The sequence below is a fragment of the Hemibagrus wyckioides genome, linkage group LG28 (assembly GCF_019097595.1).
Source record: "Hemibagrus wyckioides isolate EC202008001 linkage group LG28, SWU_Hwy_1.0, whole genome shotgun sequence".
NCBI lineage: Eukaryota > Metazoa > Chordata > Actinopteri > Siluriformes > Bagridae > Hemibagrus > Hemibagrus wyckioides.
This window is the reverse complement of record NC_080737.1, coordinates 7,821,048-7,843,241: the sequence shown is the minus strand read 5'-3', so window position 1 is coordinate 7,843,241 and position 22,194 is coordinate 7,821,048. Positions and strand designations below refer to the sequence as shown.

The 22,194-nt window shown below is 41.0% G+C and overlaps 1 protein-coding gene across 1 annotated transcript in view; it reads right to left on the bottom strand.

The window, feature by feature from the left end:
• The window catches only part of LOC131348488 (double C2-like domain-containing protein beta), a 71,991-nt gene that overhangs the window by 3,972 nt on the left and 45,825 nt on the right, over window positions 1-22,194 (bottom strand). The window contains exons 3-6 of the mRNA XM_058383503.1: window positions 19,884-19,958; window positions 18,425-18,534; window positions 9,982-10,108; window positions 4,229-4,386 (exon numbers count right to left, since the gene is read on the bottom strand). Coding sequence (XP_058239486.1) covers window positions 4,229-4,386; window positions 9,982-10,108; window positions 18,425-18,534; window positions 19,884-19,958 — 470 coding nt within the window. The remainder of the gene's footprint in view (window positions 1-4,228; window positions 4,387-9,981; window positions 10,109-18,424; window positions 18,535-19,883; window positions 19,959-22,194) is intronic.

Genomic DNA, 22,194 nt, shown 5'->3' with positions numbered 1-22,194 from the left:
CAAGCGTAATAACATAATCCTGAAATAATACTGAATCTGACAAATCAATGGAAGCAACGGAACAACTGAATTCCAGCAGAGGGCAGTGTTACATCATACACGCTTTGTTCATTTTGTTTCCTCTTCCAGCATCAGGCATGAAACAAAACAACGAGACAAAACGAGGCTGAATCAAACGGAAAAGAGATACCGGCGCATGTTTAATTTGATCCTGCTAAGATAATAAGAGCCTGAATGCCTTGCTTACTAACGAGCTTGACATGACGGGTTAAGCTTGCGCTGACCCTCGGATAATAACGCTGCTCTGAAGGCCAGTGTGCGGAGAAACTCAGGCCTTGGATGCTGATTAAAGAAGTTCCCCACAGGGAGGTCATGATCGGAGCAGATTAAACCGCGCCTCAGTGTTTGTGTGTTGTTGATGCACTGTTGCACGACAAAAAAAACAGTTCTGTGTATTGAACGGTTTGGAAAGGAAGCGGTTTTAGAAATGCAACTTGAATACAATTAAGTTTACACTGGACGTAGATTAGATTAGGATTGGACTGGTATAATCCTACCATGATAGTTTAAAAAGGAACCTAAAACGGTCGCAAGAAAACCAGCTCACGATGTCTCCGGTGCAAAACGTGCACCCAGCTTGATTAAGACTTAAGCAAGTTAAAGGCAAAATGTTTTTTATACTAAGACTTTTAGCTAGGATTGAGTCGTGACTGATCACGCGTGCTCAGCTTTAAGACGTTTTCTCAGAGCACGTTCACGTGACAGCTATGTTGGAACTATTGCGCTGTGTATGTGTTGGAGAAGAGCTTCGTATTTTACATTCTCAGAGTGTTTAGTGACTGAGGCTAAGGGTTAAGGTTAGGTTTAATGTGGGGCTGAACGTTAATTTGTACCATTAACAATTAGACTGATCGAAGGAATCATTCGGAAGGACAGAACGACAAATGTGTGTGTTTGTGTGTGGATTCATCCGTCCCCTCCATTCGATTTATTTCTTTATGTAAATGAGATACCTGCTCACACACACCTTATGTAACAGCGAGTAACTTTCTCTTGAAAGGGGGAGAGAGAGAGAGAGTAGGAGAGAGAGAGACAGTGAGCGAGAGTGAGAGAGAGAGAAAAAGAGACTGAGCAAGAGAAAGCAAGAGAGAGAGAGAGAGAGAGAGAGAGAGAGAGAGAAAGCGAGAGTGAGAGAGAAAGAGAGAGTGAGCAAGAGAGAAAGGTAGAGAGAGAGAGAAAGAGAGAGAGACAGTGAGAGAGAGAGAAAGAGAGAGAGACAGTGTGAGAGAAAGAGAGAAAGAGAGAGAGAGAGAGAGAGAGAGAGAGAGAGACAGTGAGAGAGAGAGAGAGAGAGAGAGAGAGAGTGAAAGGGGGTAAATTGGATTATCTTTAAAGTACACCCCAGTTCTTCTCAAACCCCTGGGAGCTTTCTCTCTCTCATATACACTATCTCTCTCTCTTTCTCTCTTTTCCACAGAAACACTTTTTGCATACTGAGACACAGCATCCTGAAGCCTCAACAATCCAATTCGCCACAGAAGAGCGATCCTATCTCTCTCTCTCTCTCTCTCTCTCTCTCTCTCTCGGCGACTGACTCTGACTAACTCTTTCTGATGGCCGTATTGTGTCTCCCTCAAGAAGAGAGAAGTTTATTTGGTGGAGAAGCTCATGACTCAGTTCCCGTCGTGACCGAGCAAACAGCTCGCAGGGTTTCGGCTCGGGACTTTATCACAACTCTGTCTGAAACAATAACAAACAAACCCGCGAGTGGGTTCTGAGTAAGACTAAATGACCACTAGCACGCTAATTAACAGCTGGAAGAGGATGAGGTCATTGTGAAAGCAGTGCTCTAGCAATTCACTGCAGGTGCTTAGTCAAGTCTCTCCCTGGACACTGATAGGTCCGACAGGTAACTCGGCAAGCCGCCTGATGCTACGGCGTAATCTCACAGAGAATGCGCTAATCCGGCCATGATTTATAAGCAGATAGAATGTTTCAAAGCCTAAATCTGTTCTCTATGTAGACACTGAGATCATTATTCTAATGAAACATTTATGCATGGTTCAGAGTGTGTATGAGGGTGCTGTGTCTTCTCTCAATCATTCTTTTACACACACACACACACACCCTAAGCATTTTAAATCCCTAATCTATCTAATCATGGCAGATTAACACATTTGCAGTGAGTTCAGATTTCCTTAATCCTCACTAGACAATAACCTCTATCACACGTTACTCATCATGGAGAGGAAAAATCCAGAATGACTCCACTTCGTTCTTCACAGAGCAATAATTTGTACTTTCTTGCCCTCATCTGTTTGTCTCTCTGTCTCGCTCTCTTTCTCTCTCTGTCCCTGCCCCTCATCTGTCTCTCTATCTCTCAGTCTCTCTGTTCTTCTCTGTCTGTCTGTCTGTCTGTCTCTCTCTCTCTCAGTCTCTCTGTTCTTCTCTGTCTGTCTGTCTCTCTCTCTCTCTCTCTGTTTGCCTCTGTCTGTCTGTCTGTCTCTCTATCTATCTATCTATCTATCTATCTATCTATCTATCTATCTATCTATCTATCTATCTATCTATCTATCTACCTCTGTTTCACTCTCTGTCTGTATATCTCTCTCTGTTTCTATTTCTCTGTCTGTCTCTCTCTCTCTGTCCCTGCCCCACATCTGTCTCTTTTTGTCTCTGTTTCTTTCTCTCTCTGATTGTCTCTGTTTCTCTATCTATCTATCTATCTATCTATCTATCTATCTATCTATCTATCTATCTATCTATCTATCTATCTATCTATCTATCTATCTATCTACCTACCTACCTCTGTTTCATTCTCTGTCTGTATATCTCTCTGTTTCTCTTTCTTTGTCTGTCTCTCTCTTTCTCTGTCCCTGCCCCACATCTGTCTCTTTTTCTTTCTTTCTCTATCTATCTATCTATCTATCTATCTATCTATCTATCTATCTATCTATCTATCTATCTATCTATCTATCTATCTATCTATCTATCTATCTATCTATCTATCTCTGTTTCACACTTTGTCTGTCTATCTCTCTCTGTTTCTCGCTGTCTGTCTGTCTGTGTGTCTGTGTGTCTGGTGAGGAAAAATCCAGAATGTCTTGTTCCGACTTCGTTCTTCGCAGAGCAATAATTTGTGCTTTCTTGCCCTCGTCCCACGGCTGTGAACTCAGAACTCAGCACTGAATGTAAATTGTGGTAAGTGAACCCCCTGGAGTGCTGCTCCTTATTGATCACCTTCTTCCACTGCCAGTGATCTATTTCTATATTATTTGAACTCTGTGGCCCTGAGGCCGTGGACTCGCATGGAAATGTGTGCCTCATGCTCCTGGATCTAATGAAAGGTGATTAAACTTTCTGTAAATAAAAACGTGACAACCGTTTAATCATTCCTTACTTCTCTCTCTCTCTCTCTCTCTCTGTCTGTTTCTGTTTGTCCCTCTGCCCCTGGTCTGTCTCTTTCAGTCTCTCTGTGTCTCTCTCTCTCTCTGTTTGTCTGTCTGTCTCTGTTTTTCTCTCTCTCTTTTTCTCTCTGTCAGTCTCTCTGTCACCCTGCCTCGTCTGTCTCTTCCTGTCTCTCTGTTTTTCTCTCTCTCACTCTCAGTCTCTTTGTCTGTCTGTCTATCTATATAGCTATCTGACTGCCTCTCTCTGTTTGACTCTCTTTATGTCTGTCTGTCTCTCTGTTTCTATCTGTATGTCTGACTCTGTTTGTCTCTCAGTCTGTCTGTCTATCTGTCTCTTTTTCTCTCTCTGTCCAGCTATCTGTCTGTCTGTGTCTCTCTGTTTTACTCTGTCTGTCTGTCTGTCTGTCTCTGTTTCTCTCTCTCTCTCTCTCTCTCCCATGACATTACACATGACATTACATCAGTATATTATACCACTGAGAAACCATGGAGATGATTTTGGACAGCAGTTGATATGAACAGATTTGCACTCAAATCTCCATCAACGATCAGTTCAATGAAACTGTATCTTCATGTATACTAGAATAAATATTCTGGTTACATAATCACATATATTACACAGTTATAGAAGGGAAATGATTTAAAATCACACTCTCTGGTGTCACCAAGATGAAGATGAGGTTACCTTCTGAGTCTGGTTCCTCTCAAGGTTCCTTCCTCATATCATCTCAGGGAATTTTATATCCTGAACGTCTATCGAATTGAATTTTGAGTTTTTCTAACCACACAGACAGTAGAATGCCGAGTGACAGACTCACGTTTTAACATAAGGGTCGGAGAAGCCGTTGGCGTCCATGGCGGCGAGGTGAGCGCAGCGGATGATGCCCACCACCAGGCCGCACTTCTGCGAGCTGTACTTCAGCGAGATCATGATGCGCCCACGTTCCTCCAGAGACTTATCGTCCGTCTTGTCGATCTGAAAAAGAGAGCGGACCAGAGCGAGATCTTAGAGCGCTTCACATTTCATCATTGAAATGATGTGAGTGATTGCTTTTCATATAGTTAGAGTTATGCAAGCAAGAACACACAGTATGGTGCAAAACCCCAATATGCACATTTCCCATTTCGCAGTGATTAGTTTTGTCTGAATCGTAATCATCGCTACAATATCATCTTGCCGTCTAGACTTTTTTTTTTTTTTTGCCTCCCGGCTGATTCCCGGCCGTCGGAGTTCAGTCTGTCTTTTTTTTTTCGGGTTTCTTCCTGAACTCTAAGCCACCTCGGTCCATCAAGCATGAAGTTAATTAGCTGTGGAGGAGGCGTCTCTGCTCGTCGCCCACAGCAGCGCTGTCTCATTTCCGTCCCCTCTGGAGCCACGTACACACACCCATGCACACGCTCACAAATATTCCACCCCTAAATAAACAGCTCATGCTGGCAGCCAGCTGGTAGCTGCTCCAGAAGCCGGATTCAGTTCGAAGAGAAGATCTAAAAGATTATTAGCAGGTTAAACTTTTTTCAGACTGGAGATCCATCACGATATTTGAATGTGGGTGTTTACAGCAACCTCTGTGTCATCTTTAATCATTCTCTAGCTGTGAGATGAATGGCTGATCCTCTCAAATAAGAAGGATGGATTAACATTTATGTAAGAGAACAAGCAAGACGGTTGATTTTAAGAGAGAGAGACAGTGAGATAGGTTTTGTAGGAGACGACAGGTTTTCAACAGCTTATTAGCTTGTACATCAAGAGCGTCAGATGCTTGTAGAATGCAGGAGTCCTTGATTAGAAACAAATTCACGATGTAGAATCACAACTCAACTTGTGTTGATGAAAAGGTGGGCGTGTCACAGAACCCATCATTCCACCAAGTCCCACCTTTGCATCTCTTCACGATCCGCTCGAACAAACACCACACGCGCTACTGTACGAATTCCATCACCTGGCAACCAAATGATTTCTCATCAGCAGTGGTCCTGAGTCGATGCCTTTCCTTCGCTAGACATGGAACATATGCTATAGTCAAAAGCACTTCATTATGCCAGCAAGGGTGCCAATATTTTAATGACAGAAACCTGGAGCAAAATGCATTGTATTGACCCTAGTATATAGTTTCTTCTATAATACTGTCATGTTCTACCCTATGAAATGTAGTGAATAGGAAGCCATTTGGGATTTGGCCTAAATTGATAATACTTAAAGGTAAGAAATGTACAAAGTGGCCAATACGGTATGTAATCTTGATAAAGTGACCAATAAACACTGATGTAGGGTATGGAAAAGAAAAAATCTCTCAGTTTTAAAAATACACAACCAGAGATAACGTAATTGATTAAAGCAGAATTAAAGCTGATATATATACAGTAAGATGAGTTACTAGGCCTGGTTTTCCGCACCTGTTGAAGAAATCGCCGCCATCATTATCATCATCATCAACATCAAGTGACTATCAGCAATGCATGCTTGGGTGATTGCTAAGTGGTGTCGTGTTAAATTTAAACGTCTATCGAGGGCATCCTATCAAGCATGTGTCTCGGATCTGACAGTACGGCTTTGCTCGCGGAACCTCGGATAATTTGCCGCCGGACATGAGCAGCCGTGATGGACTGTATCGACTTGCTTTCCTCTGGACTTTCTCTCTCTCTCCCTCTCTCTCTCTTTTTTTTTGCTGACCAGTGCACTGATTTGTTACATTAAATGACTGTGACAAATATGTGAGGAAATGAAAGTTTCTGAGAAGAGACCACTGCTGACCAAATGAATCTGAACTGAGAATGCGTTATTACTGAGCTCGAGACCAAACAAACTAACAAACAAAAATACTCCTGGAGTTCAATCTGGAGGTAGTTTATGGACTTAAATCATCATATGGCATCTTAGATATATCATACATCATCAAGCATCATGACAGAGCCAGCAAATTCTTATAAAAACACTGAGAAGGCCCAAATCAGCTACTGCTATAAATCAGAACAGCACATTGTATCATTACTGGCTAGGCATGCTACTAAGCATTTGAAAAAGGAATACTACTTCATCGCATTTCCTTTCCTATTACAATCCAAACTAATAGGTTTGCAAGAACTATGATTTCAAACCAAACACAAACAAAACGTATTAGTCTGGCAGGGATCTGCCGCAGTTTCATTTTATTTCAGCTTGCAGTGCTTGTGAGCCTGGTAATCAAGAGCTTTAGAACCCTCTGACATCTCCCAGGCTTTCTAAAGAGACTTCTCATGGTACTTGAAATGAAAAAAAACAAAACAAAAAAACCTCTGGGAACCAACTGAGACTAACATGTTTTTCGCTGAACTTTGTTTTCCAATATGGGAAAGATATTAATGTAAAGCCTAGAAGCCACCGAGTGCTAAACAGCTTATTTATTCGAGAAATCCATATTTGCGAAAGAACATTTCGTAGAAGGCCTCCACAAAAGAAAACCAGAATAAAAAATAACCTTCATTCAGCCGTTTATATTATACAGCGTTCAAGTTCATAATGCTTTAGTGGTGTAGTTCTTCAAAATACGTGTCCTGAACTTCATTAGAGAGAAATTCTAGTCTAAAATCTCAAGTAGTTGCCTGACCTTGTGCTGGGTTCATTTACCAGTCTGATGAAACAACAGGCACTTTAATAAAGGGGTTTGTGTAAGGGCAGGTCCAGATAATGTGTTTGCTGAGAAGGAAATGGTGAGCTACTGGCATGGCTACTGTGCCTGAACCTGCTCATGTAATCCTACCACTAAACAAAGCCTGGACTCAGGAACGTCTTAGGACAGAGGTGTTTTTCATTAGCAAGTAAAAAAAAGTTCAGCCTAATCTTCAGACAGCTGCACTAGAGCTTAAAGAAAGCCTGTTTTAATTGGGGAAAGTCTTCCTTGGTTTTGAGCTCCTTCAAGGTTGAAGGTCTCAGGCAATGAATTTACTGTGACAGAGGTTGTACGTGTCGCACACTGGAATGTCTCTTGAGGCGACTCTCATGCGAGAATCGAACATGCTCTTTGTTGAACCAGAGAGGATAAGAGTAGCTGCAGAGACACGATCCCGAGCGTGGCAAAGTTTAAGTTGCTTAGCTGCTTTTCTTTCGGGCTAAACGGATAACGACACATGCGAGTATCACTGTGGGGATGAGAATCATCCAGCACTCTAGTGATATCTGGTGGACTGGTGGTCGTGTGCTGATGCCTTTCCTTTGCTTTGATGTTTTGAGAATATTTAAGAGCTCAAGTAATTAAGATAGCTCAAGTGGTTAAGGCTCTGGGTCATTGACCGGAAGATCGTGGTTCAAGCCTCAGGCATTTGCGTAAGCCAGCCAACCCGCCCTGCTCCAGGGGTGCTACATCATGGCTGACCCTGTTCTCTAAACCCCAACCCCTAAGGAAGGGATATGTGAAGAAAGAATTTCACTGTGCAGTATGTCACAAATTAAGAGAACTTAAAAACAGACATCTTGAGCAAAAGGTATTGTATTGGCCCTCATGTTCCACCTTATGTAGTGTGTAATGATAGTGAATGGGAAGAAATTTGGGATTTGGCCTAACTTAAAAATTGAAACATAAAGGTAGGAAATGTAAAAAGTGGCCAATATGGTAAGTAACCTTGATAAGGTGGCCATTGCTGGTGTATGGTATGGAAAAGCATAGACCACTAATTAAAGCTGATATTATATACAGTAAGTATGGAATAAAATACAACTGGGTGTGCTGTTATAGGAAAACAATAAAAAAGATATGACATGCGATGTGACTTCACAAAACCATCACAAAATATCTCAGCAAAATCATCCACTTATTGTACATGAGATCACCGATGAGAATCTACGTAGATGATGCCAAAACTAAGGGCCTTGACTAAAGAGCCGCCAAACGTTCAATCAGGAAGTGCGTTATTAAATAAAGACTCTCATATCAGAACAAATGAATGAGATCCAGTGTGTAACTACAGCTGATATGCCAATTTATTTCTATAAACAAGACTTAAACAGAACAATCTTCTTTATAAGAGAGCGTATAATTCCATTTTCTTCTGTAACATTTCAAAATGTCAACAAAGCGCTTTTAGTGTGTTGAATTTCTTTGTTACTTTGGAGGAAATTGATGTACGAGTTTGCTGTCAGATTTTAACCACGCAGAAACAGAGTGCTGTTAAAACAATTATTTCTTTCACAAAGGTTAAATTTATTAGACAAATAAAAAAACAGTCGCAAGGTATTCAAACTCTTAGGAATACTTGACAGTCTAGAAAGTCCTGCAACACACATGGAGCTAATTTACAACTGGTTTTGGGAAACGTAAAAAAGTGGCCAAAGTAAATTGGGGTGACATGTAATCAGTTGCAGTTTTCCAGCTTCCAAGTCAAATCCCAGATCCCAGTCAAATCCCAGATCAATCAAGTCAAATCCCAGATCCCAGTCAAATCCCAGATCAATCAAGTCAAATCCCAGATCCCAGTCAAATCCCAGATCAATCAAGTGAGAGTCCAAGTCAAATCCCAGATCAATCAAGTCAAATCCCAGATCCCAGTCAAATCCCAGATCAATCAAGTCAAATCCCAGATCCCAGTCAAATCCCAGATCAATCAAGTCAAATCCCAGATCCCAGTCAAATCCCAGATCAATCAAGTCAAATCCCAGATCCCAGTCAAATCCCAGATCAATCAAGTCAAATCCCAGATCCCAGTCAAATCCCAGATCAATCAAGTCAAATCCCAGATCCCAGTCAAATCCCAGATCAATCAAGTCAAATCCCAGATCCCAGTCAAATCCCAGATCAATCAAGTCAAATCCCAGATCCCAGTCAAATCCCAGATCAATCAAGTGAGAGTCCAAGTCAAATCCCAGATCAGTCAAATGAGACTCCAAGTCAAATCAGTCAAGTGAGTGTTAAAGTCAAATCCCAGATCAGTCAAGTGAGAGTCCAAGTCAAAGTCAAATCCCAAGTCAGTCGAGTGTGAGTCCAAATTAATCTGCAAGTCAAGTGAGTGTCCAAGTCAAATCACTCAGATCAGTCAAGTGAGTGTCCAGGTTAAATTACTAATCATTTGGCTGCTATATACACATCATAAGTCAGTCATGTGCAAGTCCAAATCAATTTGCAAATCAACTGCGAATCAGAGGCAAATCCCAAGTCCGTCAAGTCCAAGTCAAATTGCAACTTATTCAGGTGCAAATCCAAGTCGCATCTTAAATCAATCAAGTGCGAGTCCAAATCAATTTTCGACACAAATCATGGATGAGTCCTAGTTGAGTCAGTGTGTGACTCAAATGCGACACGAGTCCAAGTCTAACTCAAGTCTGATTTAGACACAAGTCTAACATCATGTATGACGCTTGCTTTTTATCATCATCATCATCATCATGATGGAACTCAATCACCGACCAATTTCTTGTTAGATTAGACTGAATTCAATTCTAATCCTCAATTTAAAGAGCATCAGTAATCATGTTGGCATGTGCAGCTACAAGCACCTTTGTAAATCCTTAATTTTCCCGTTTGCGTATTTGTCACTGTAACAAATGATTTATAATATTTTCACGACCTCAGATCAGATTGCTGATTAGAATCTTACTCACAGGCAGCTGCTTCTCCAGGCAGTTGTAGAAGTTCTTGGTCTGGTTGGGCTTGAGCTTTTTCAGGGGGATCCGAGTCTCGCCGATGAACTCGTTGTGCCGGAATTTGTCCTCGTCACACACGGAAATCCTGTAACCACGGAGACAAGATTAAACGCTGCCATTAACCTTATCAGCGCTACAGGTAGGACAAAAGAGGCAGAGGTCAGGATATTGGATGTAAATAATGTAATTAGGTGAAGTTTAACAGGACATACTGACAGTCACAGGGGTTCATTAATCACGAAGGCTGCATCCTCCAGCGCCTGTTCATTTAAGCTTCATTTGTGGCTGTACGTCGGTGATAAATTTGGCTTCCCTCGTTAAAAGCCTGTTAATTAACGTGCTTGTGAGGTCATGGGATTGTTTAGTTTACGATCTGTTCTGTTTGGCAGGATTATCACTGAAAAGAGACGAATCAGGAGGAAAAGATTGGCTGAACTAAAAGAACAGCAGTGATATTTATAGACGTCGGGATTTGTTCTGACATTTACGCATTCGAGAATCCATCCCTGAAAATTTCCCCCCTAACCATTGCAAGAACAGGCTATTTATTTCGATAATGTACGGAAGAATGACGCATATAAAGTCTACAACAAATTGCCATTCAAACACCATCGCTTTTTCTTTTTCTCCTTAACTTTTAGAAAAGTGCCATAATGAGCAAAAAGAAAAGAGATTTCTCTTAAGTGAAACTCACAACATGCTACTCTGCTAAACTCATACTAATTATAGAGACTTGCTCCAGGAGAATATTTCATTTTATCCTCGGGGTTCGAACCTGGCATCTGTATCCAAATGTGATTTCTGTGCCATTTGCTGTATGAAGTGGGACCAACCGAGACACCTGTTTTTCTTTGGCACGGATAATAATTACATTTGGCTGGATACACAAAATTGTTCCTAAACACACCACACACAAGAAAAATGAGTTTTACAGAATAGAGCTTCGACCGGTATCTTGTTTACGCACTTCTCATAAACAATTTTAATTTACCATTAGCACAGATGGTGCAATAACATATATTGAATTCGTTTTTAACACTAGTGTTTTTCACTGCCAATTCCCACATGACACGTCTCCTAATGATCCTAATGATAGAACGCAAGATTCTTCCCCCGATGACGCCACTAGAGAGAGACTAAATTTATGCTCGGGAAGGATGGAGATGCTGCTGCTTCTTCTTTATGTAGAATTTTCTGTTGGAAGTTGGATTGGGACCAACTTCTAAATAAAGCAGTGAGAGCTCTTGCTGTGTTTTCAATCGAACCCTGGTGAGTTTTTGTCCCCAGTGTGGTTTGTTTGGTTTGTGCAGGTCAGAACATGCCAATCATGCTCAGGTGTGGACCAAAACAACCGACCCAAGAGTGTGTAAGCAAGGTAGTCTTGGTCCAGGTACATGTGGATCATAGTAAGATTCGACTGCAGTGAGAAAGATGCTCAAATGAAGCAAAATCAAATGAAATGACTCGGAATCATATCAAATGACTCTGACTTAAATGACCCTAAATCAAATCAAATGACACAGAATCAAATCAAATGACACAGAATCAAAGGACAATGCGAGCTGCTAAACTGAGCCACGATGCCCAAGCCGAGCCAATAAACAGAGCTGTAGTAAGGCAGAAATTCCATGCGTTCTGAATATTGGATGGACAAACAATAAAATAAAGGTGATATGCTACACAAAACTAAACTATTAGCCCACTCCATGTTCTCCATGCCCGAGTGATATTTGTGATTCCTATGCTACACTAGTTTCCCCCCCCTTATCACTGGATTTCTGGCCAGTGAATGAAGTGAGTTTTCTGGGGGTTTTTTTTGCTTTGTTTGTTTATTTGCAGCACCAAACCAGCCCGAAACCAAGGTCATGTCTAAAACAACCAATGTCAATCTGATCAATGTATAAAACAACCCTCAATTACTACAATTATAACTCAGTCATCTCTTTCCTCTCACAGTAATTGTTGCCTCACATACAAGAGATGCTCTTAGAAGTTCTAGCATCATTATTTTAAATCTAGATAGGTTGTGACTCATAGCTCTGTCCGTGTATCATGTAACTCTTCAGGAATTGACAGATGGTTAGCCAGTGTTCCTGTGAAGTAGTGGGCAGTTTTACAAATCACTAGCTTTCCAGGAAAAAAAAAAGAAAAAGAAAGGATGGCCGAACTGAATCTTGACAGTACGACACGCAGCGATGAATTATTAAGAGCCTGATGGAAGACGGGAAAAAGTTTGACATTAGATATCATTTTAAATTATTGTGTCATTTCCTGTCATTGCTATATTCCAGGTTAATAAAATCTAAAATAATAATAAAAAACCCTAGCTTGCTCTTTTACAAAGAAAGATTTCAGTCCAGAAAATTACACCATATTAACAAACACACATTTTTCTTTCATTCATTCATTCATTCATTCATTCATTCATTCATTCATTCATTCATTCATTCAATTATTCATTAAGATACACAGAACATCTGCTGGTTAAGTTACTATGGAAACAGTGCAATTTAGATTAATGACTGTAAAATATTACGATGTAAAGTTTTTTATAATGCTGAAAGTGATACATCATGTAGCATAGAAATATTAGATAGATATTACTAGATATTACTATTTTATATAAGATTTAATCCATGTGTAGGTGAGATGGACCTGACAAGTAAGTGTACATATGTACTATTCCCAGGGCTTTTCTTTTATTGCAGTGTGTGTGTGTATGTGTGTGTGTGTGTGTATGTGTAGGTGTGCTGGGGATTTGGTTGGTATTTGATTGCCCACTCACTCACCCACATACTCTCATTCACTCACAGTCTCAGGAAAAGGTCTGGTATTCGGCTCGGGGTAAGAGCGCACACGCACAACGCTTTCCTTCTAATCTGTAAAGTACGTGAGGTTTTCACCCGAACAGTTAGCCGTCACGAATGAATCTGAACTGTTGTAGAATGTGGTAGAAATTGGACTCCTGTAGTTTCAGGAATTAAAAGGAGGAATCCACGGTGTCAGCTTTCAGATTTTTACGCGAGAGAAAACAATCGTGCCGCTTAATTGGAGGCTGCTGTCGTAGGTGAGAAAGAGCGTATAAAGCCGCATGAGGTCTAGGAATACCTGACGATATCCGTTAGCTGTTTTTACCGCCCATTCTTAATTAACGTGTTAGCGCTACGAGGCAGAGGTACTGCATGAGTCACCTCATATAGTGTAACTACTCCATAGATCTTGCCATCTTAAGAGACGGTGTTGGATAATTAGAACGTTTACGTGTAAGGGATGAAAAGTGCGATGTTTTAGGAGAAATAATCAACGTGATAGTGATGACCCCTGACCAATCAGAAGTGGGAATCAACAGGGCTGTGAAGATTTCATTAAAAAAAGATAAAAAGTGGAACTAGGAAGCATGTCAGACTGAGCTTAGGGGTAAAGCCCACTGTTAGAACACCACCTGGGGAGATAGCGGGAGATGACAAATAATAAGGACAAACCAGCTCGAGAATGAAGGAGACCCTGGAAGGCATGGAGTAACCCATTTTGCGGCGAGACAGACGGCCAGATCGCTTCATTCGCCTGCTGCCAATACAAATCGTTTCTAAAGTTTCAGTGTCGACGTATAAAAGCAGAGCTCTGTTTCTCAAGCTCTGGACTCTCTGCAGATTTTTCCAGAAAGAACACGAACCCGTCATATGTCAATACTCAGGAATAACGGCTAGGTGTTTCTTTTGAAATGACTTCTACTGAAACCCTACAGGCCGGATTAAGAGCCGAAGCATAAATCCACACAACGCACACTTGTAGCACAGAGGCAATCAATATAAGGTGCTGTAATAACTGCCGGAGTTGACAGTTCAGATAAACCGGTCACTAAGGTGACACGCTGAACTAAAATCAACTCGTGTCACTTCCTGGAACTAGAGTTTGGGTGGGATGAGATGGGATGGGAATCAACTCCTAGAAGGATTACATCGATTTGTACGGATATTAGAAATAAAGAAGGCGTCATGTCACTTCATCTGTAAAGGAGTCTCAACACACATCCTCTCTCCTCGCTTTTCTTACTCATATTAAAATAACAGCAGAGGCCAACCCTGCGAGGATCCTCAGGCATCCAGAGATGGACCAGCTCCAGCTGAATTCTGCTTCGTGAGGATTTGGGTATATCATCAAAGCGACGATGCCAACCCTATGTGGACAACCATACACACACTAACATTCTACATATGCTGTATCTGCATCACACTGTACATAACTGCAGAAAGGACGCTGTTCATAATCACATGTTGTTCATAAACGCTCTCCGGTGTTTAGAATAATTTATAATCACACTCTCCGGTGTCGCCCAAATGAGGATGAGGTTCCCTTTTGAGTCTGGTTCCTCTCAAGGTTTCTTCCTCATACCATCTAAGGGGGTTTTTCCTTGTTGCCTCAGGCTTACTCACTAGGGATGGTTTTGTCAAACATCTAGGACATGTCTTTCGTTTCCTATGTATTGTAAAGATGCTTTGAGACAATGTTCATTGGTAAAAGCGCTATACAAATAAAATTGAATTGAATCGAATTGGAAAATAATATAAAACCAACACAAAGTGTATTTAGTTTATAAGTTTCTATTTAGTGTATACGTTTCACCCTTAAGAGCCATTAGGAAACCTTTGATGTACCTCAGTAACCTTTAGACGGAGCTTGAAAAGAATTGAAACAGAAATTGCGTGTTAAATATGGACTTCAACAAGATATGTTTTGCTAATTTCCCATTAATTAGCACCATCTAATTAGATGAATAATTACACACCGAGGTGCACTGAAGCTGTGGAGGCTCAACACTTTACTAACACACTGCTTTTTTTTCTCTCCTTTTAATGGAAATACATCCTGGATATAAAACACCCATAGAATGAATTTTCTCACGGTTCAGCCTCACGTTACGTAAACACTGACTTACAAAGAGAGCGTCTCAGAGGAAAGGAAGCAGCTACGAGCGGGTTACGCTAGCATCCGTAGTCTTCAGATCGACATTTACAAGCTATCCTTATTTAGCGTAAGGCTAAAGTCACACGGTACAGGCGGACTCCGGAGAATGTCTAGCGGCTAAATCTGCTCATTTCATATAACAATAAATGACTGAAGATTGTAGGACTGACTCACGCTGACTCACGCCATCCAGATCAGTCAAGACAATGTGCAATAATCTGAAGTATTAAAGCACAATTCACACTTTAAAAAAATAGTCTTGAGGTTTTTTTTTTTAATGACTCTGGCCAGTTCTACGAATGATACACCTGATAACATCCGAGTCGTTTTGAAGCCGTGTCATCAAAAAGCAAACATCAGCCTGTGTCTCATCCTGCAGTTTAATTGGTTTCCTCTAGATGTTCAGCTACAAAGCCAATATTACTCATGGGTAAATGTTAGACTCGGGATAAAGGTGAAATGAAGTGAGATGCTCCGTATGTGGACCTCTCGTACATAGTGACCGAACACTCTTACTACCATCTCAGTAAATCAGTAAATCATCTAAAAAACTCCAAGGTGCTACTTAGAGCGTGTTTAAGCAGAAAACAGGACTTTTTGTAAATGATAGAAAATTCTAGAAAGTCTAGAAATGTGAGTGCTGAGTGACTCCTACTCAGAGATGTGGGATCGCTACAGAAAGACGTTTACGATCTAGATGTTTTGTTTGCTCGTGCAGTAGAGAGAATGAGAGGATAAGAGAGAGAGAAACATATAAGACACACATATAATAAATCATTTCATTCCTTGACTGTCCACGCAGAGCAGAGAGGTTGGGTTTACAGGCCGTGACGTGTCGAAGCTAGACGCGGCACTCGAATAAAAAAGCCCGGTCCTGATATACGGGCCGAACGGTTTCGAAAATGACAGATCGGAGGCTGCTGATTTGGCATTGTTTAGCGCTTATTTGCATGAAGGGCGAGCGCTCGTCCCCCGAAAAAAAAAGAAAGACCTTTGAAGGATACTTTGTGTTTCCATGGAAACTAGCAGGAGACGGGCCTAAAGAAAAGCCATGGTGAATCATCAGGTGGGCCCTCCCAGATCAATACATATTACCTGCACACACACACACACACTCGCAGATGCAAACGCGCTCTGGCAATAAGAACGTGTAGGTCACGTGGTGGGTCATGGTTCCGAAACAGGAAATAACAAATTGTACCTACGATCCATCACTACGCAGGATAAATATTCATTCCTTCATCTTTTGCATGTCAACAACAAAGCTTCTGAATTGAATCCGACATCTCTATATTGCCGGAAATATCTCTGGACGGCGGGACTGACGGGGTTAATGCTTTGCTAACACTTCGCCAGCAGTCATTAGCAGTCTTGAGAAAGTACAGAGTCGCGCTGTTTATCACCAGCGATCTCTGCAGAGCCGTCGCCATGCCTCATTAATTTCACTACGGTCCAGACAGACGCGTGAGAGATGTGGCACGCTTGCCCTTCCACTCCTAACCCGCGAGCGATTTAGTCACAAACACGTGCGTTATTTCGTTATTTACTGATTCCAAACGCTCCGGGGTTATGCGAATGTGACATGGGAAGAGAGACAGGTAGGTTATGAAGTGCTTGTTGAATGTTTACTGGAGGAAATCTCTCATTCCTAATAAGGAAAAATGGAAAGCATTGTGAACGTGTGTGAAATTGCGTTTCGACTTCCGTTCCACTCCAATACTTTTCCCTCCATGAGATCACATGACCACATGGTTCTTGTTGTTGTTGTTCTTTCGGGGTGCTCCCTGTTCGAGGTCATTTGGGCCGCACATTTCGATTTGGCACAGGTTTTTATGCCGGATGCTTTTCCTGATACAACCCTTCCATTTAATCCGGGTTTGGGACCGGCACTGAGAGTTAACTTTTCAGAGGCTGGGTTAGCTCTCTGCCCGGGCGTTGTACCAATGAGAATGCGCAATCCTGCCACTGGACCACCAGGAGACTACATGGTTTTATATCTAAAAACAGGCTTATTACCACAAACATCTTCTACTGAATGTTTACGTAACACGAGGAAGGGTTAAAGGACGTGATTCTCTTACATTAGTCCGGTTGCCAGACTAGAAGAATGTCAATTACCCGCTCTGTCATGGAACATGCACGGGTTCCGCGGAGCTGCAGCTGATAAAAATAGAGATGCCATTTAGAAATTGGAATGGTGGCATACACAAGTGACACGCATTAACCCGTGCTGCTGTGTAATGAGGGATAACCCCAGTGCTGCTATACTGCTGCTTCTGTAAGCTTAATATACCCTAGACATTTACCCTGTACAATTTTTTTGCATTTATGCAATTTCAGTGTATTTGCACTTACACACAGTTTTTAGAAACCGTTCTCGTTGATATTATATGGTGGCCGAGAAGTGCAAAACAAAATAACAACTCCGAAAACACAACAACAATTCAGACAAGCCGGAAAAGGTAGGTATAGTTTGCGAAAGGAATTCTTACCGCTGATTGGACAAGACATCTGTCACAAGAAGTAGGAATGTGTGTATTCTAACTATATTTTTTGTACGTGTGGAGTTCTGCGCTCACTTTAAAACCATTTTTTTATCGAAAGTGCAACTTTAAATCTAAGAAAATAACAAACATATATATTTCTATATCTAAGAAAATGGAATTCATTCAAGCCTACTTTAATTAAGGATGTTCATATGGCGTGATTTTGGATATACTGATAGCGTATGATGGCATAAAGATTAGTCTGCGATGTCTAAAAACATACCTAAAGGACGCAAAACAAAGCTATTGCAGATTAAACAATTTACGGAGAGCTATAAGAGCAGATCTGCGTTCATTCACACACCATTCCACTTTCTACTGCTGCAGCCAGCTGTACTTCCTGAATATCTCGAGTGACAGATGTGTCATCCAATCAGTGGTAAGAATTCCATTTGCAAACTATACCTACCTTTTTCTGGTTTGTCTGAATTATTGTTGTGTTTTCGGATTTGTAAGTTTTGTTTTGCACTTCTCGTCCAGCGTAATATTATTATATAAACCAAACGTCGAGACCAGAATGGCGACGTCAGCAACGCATTAGCATCCTCATACACGCATTATCGCTTAATGCATGTGTTATGCATGCAATCTCCCGCATTAAAAGAAGATTAACCTAGTTGCCTAGTTGAACAGGCAAATCTCTTCTTTTGTGCTGATCTGCAGGCAGATTTAAACACCACACACAGCAGACAACAAGACTCAATTAAAAAGATTTAAAGTGAATATATAACCTTTGTGTAACTTCGTGAAATCTGAAACCTCAGCTCTGGGTGATGAATGCATGATTTGAAAAGAACTTCAACAGTGCGTATCAGATAGTGATAACAAAGCTACAGAAAAGACGAAAGCTGGGATTTGGATTGTCGAAGTCTTCGGGAGTGAGCGGATACCTGAGGGTTTTGCGGACCATGTCCTCGTCGGTGATGCCGTAGTAGGTCAGCGTCTCGCTCCATACGGGGTTCAGGGTGTTACGCAGAGTCTTGGTCCGGAGCTTGTTGGCCTTAACGAGAAGACAAAGTTTGGGATGAACGCTTCAAAACAGATTCAAAGTAGATTGTTAGTCAGTGTAGAAAATTGAAGCCTGCAGCAGGATGGACTTGATTGAGTGGGTAATTAGTGTTTGCGTGTTTGTGAGTGGCTGTTAGCTGAGCAATGCCAAAACAGAGCACGAAGTAACTACTAAGCTACAAATAGCCCTTCTGAGGAATCGGATCAGAGCCTTCACTCGCCATATACGAAACGATGATTGCCCATGACCCTGTTACTGCTTCACCAGTTGTCCACTTTTGGTAGGTACTAACTCCTGCAATCTGGGAACACTCACAAGACCTACTGTTAGGGAGATTCTCTTTACTCCTTTACTCCTTATGCTTGCCCATTTTTCCTACTTCCAACACATCAACCTTGAGAACTTACTGTTCATTTGGTCTTGTATTATATCCCACCCCTTGACTGACAGGTGCCACTGTAACAAGATAACGTCACCTGTCAGTGGGTTTAATGTTATGGCAGTGTACAGTCACCTATAAAAAGATCCATGGCTCAGAAACATCAAGATTAGATTAATGGCTATTTCATTATGGTACGTAGCAATTCAGCATGACAGTGACTGTGTGAGGAAATAAAAGTTGGCTAGCAAGACTTCTTTAGGCAGACTTTTTTTTGTGCTAGTTAAAAACATTTCTTATGCAACAAAATAATACATTTCCATGTTGTGAAATATCATACATTCATGGTTTATTAAAGTTTAGATTTCTTGTAGAAAAATTTTTTTAAGCCAAAAAGTCATACTTTAGACTGCTATCCAGGGCTGAATGAATCTCCAGCTTTGAAAATGTTACATAATGTTCCTTAAAGATGTTATATAAAACTAGCTATACGTTGCTGTAGGACTAGTGTAGCGACTTCCCATGTCAGCTGCATTGTACACACTGCCTGAGGCACTCATCTGGCTCACGGTAGAATAATTCATGCAATCGGATTAATTAGTATGCACTGAGCATCAGGGATGTGCAGGTACATGGAAACACTCATGAAACTGAGCAAATTAAAGACTGTCATTTAGCGCATCATGCAGTCGTGAACATATTTAGAGAAATTAGACTTAAGCAATATATTTTAAGTGTGATGTGAAGGCAGAAACTGTAATGCTTAACCTGTATTAAGGCATTTATCTTGCTTGCTGCGTTATTACCTTAAGTTAGCGACCGCTTATAAGCATAATACGTTTCTGATCAACAATAAAAATACGGGATTTGTGGGAATTAATTTTAAAGTTAATGAATTTTGTGTAGAATTTTTGCTCCACAATTGTGTAAAAACAGCAAAACAGAGCACACAAGTACATACTTTGCTAGCTCCAGGTAGCAGGTGCAGTTTAACATAGGGATCCGACAGCCCATTGTGATCCATGGGTTTGAGTCCCTGTGGAAAGAGAGAAAGAAAAACAGAAAGAAAGAAGAGGAGTTATTTAAAAATGACAGTGAGTATACATCGCCAAAGAACAAAGCCCAGCATTTCCTGTTTGTTTGAAGGTGAAGCCTCAAAGGCCTGGAGGATCATTCAGGTCAAACTCTTCATTTCTGACATGAACCGACTTTGACTATAATAAATAAATAAAAATAAGCTTCCTCTAAGCTGTAAGATAATAAGATCCATTTAAGTGCAAACAAATGTGAGTTGTGTTTAAAAGCCAATAATTACTCGAAATGTCAAAATACCCAAAGACAGAAATCTGCTCTGACGTGACCTTAACAGAGATGGAATGTTTAGTGCCAGGGTGAAAGCTGTGAACTTCATCTACAGCTGATTAATACATACCGGATGTGTAATCGCTCGACGAGGCTACGTTTAAAAGGCTAAGTGTGGGAGTGTCAAGATGGGAATAACACAAAAACAAAGGTGTTATGCAATATTTTCTCCTTCGAAATATGTGGGCTGCCTGTTTGGTATTCACTTATGATGCAGGCTTCTACCGGTCCAGATTATATGATAACAAACGACCACCTGCCGCTTTATTAGAAATGATCCAGTCATCGATCAGCCAATCATTTGGCAGTGGGATAATTCATATAAGCATGATCACATCAACGGAGGATACCACAAAATACATCAGTGGAGAATGGCCAGACTGGGTTGAGCTGACCGGAAAACAACAAATGACTGAAATAATCACTCTTTACAACGGTGGTGAGCAGAAAAGCACCACAGAACAAGGCAAACATAGAGGCAGATGTGCTACAAAATCAACAAACCACATCACTTTCCTCTATTTACAGTTAAAAACAGCAGAAAAGTTATTCTGTAGTAACTTAAGTAATCACTCTTTACAACCGTGGTGAGCCGAAAAGCATCTCAGGATTCCTGGTTGTAACACATCCGCCTCAAAATTTGGCATTTTGAGATGCTTTTCTGCTTACTGCCAGACGTAAAGAATGATTATTTGAGTTACTTATTCGTACAATTCTGTGCAAACGCTAGAGAAGAATCCTGAAAAGTCACTGAGATCAGATATTATCGTACTTCAGCCACGTGACTGGTTGAATGGAAGAGTGCATGAATGAGCAGCAAATAAATAAATAAAGTGGTTGGTAAGTGCATAACTCCTTCATACGGCTGGGTACTTGAAGAATGCTGATCATTTTTTTAGTAAGATTGCAAGAAGCTTTTGCATGTCAAATAAGCTGAGCTTGCAGCTCTCGGAGCTATTTGAGACATTTCCTTCTTAATGAAGAAATCAGTCGAAATAGCTCGGGAGTATTGTCGTCCACTCCCGTTCCACACGTCATGGATTCTTCCTGCTGAAGCATGCGTCTGAGGTAGGTCATTCCCCAGGTGTCCCGTATCAAACCTAAGTTGAGCGCTATGTATAGACAAGCGCATTCCACTTGAGACAAAGCATCAATATCAAACTGGCAAGGAGAAATGAAAGATTAATAACTTTTTAAATATTAATTAAATATTTCCAACTAAGGTTAGCCATCGCGTTTGGTCAAGGGCAAGCGATATGCTGACAGCCTGGCTCGACATTGTGGAGATATCTGATGCAGGCTGATGAGGGGTACGCCTCGTAAAACTTAGCAAGCGCTGTTCACAATACAAATCAAGGATCCATCCTTTTCATCTCCGCGTCTAAGAGAAATCTGACCACGAGCTGTGTCCAACTTTAAGACAGTTCAGGTCGATCAGAGGTTATTGTGCAGTAAAGCTAAAATGTGCAGATAGGGAAGATTTATGACTTCAATTTGAAGCTCTAACTACCAGCCAATATAGTGGGATGAACTTAATTTATCATATGAATTTTCTATTATTTATATAACACCAACCCCTGGCATCGGTTTTGCTTCAAACTAATTAATCTCAGAAATTTTTTTTTGCAGTCTCTCCTGTGTGGGAAGTTTGTCACAATAAAACAGAGTTAGTATTATTATTGTTAGTAATATGATCTTGTTAGATTTAGTTTTCTATTTTGTGGTAATGATGTTGGGAAATTGGTCCTTCCTTCATTTTTATCTTATTCTGCATACTGTTTGTATTTCATTTTCTACTGTTAAGTCTTTGTTTCGTCCGCGGTATAATGAGAAAGGAATGAAACAGTAAGTGAGTCAGGTTGTCTCTCAACCGCTTGCATGCAGTCACGCAGGATGTAAGTGCACAGCAC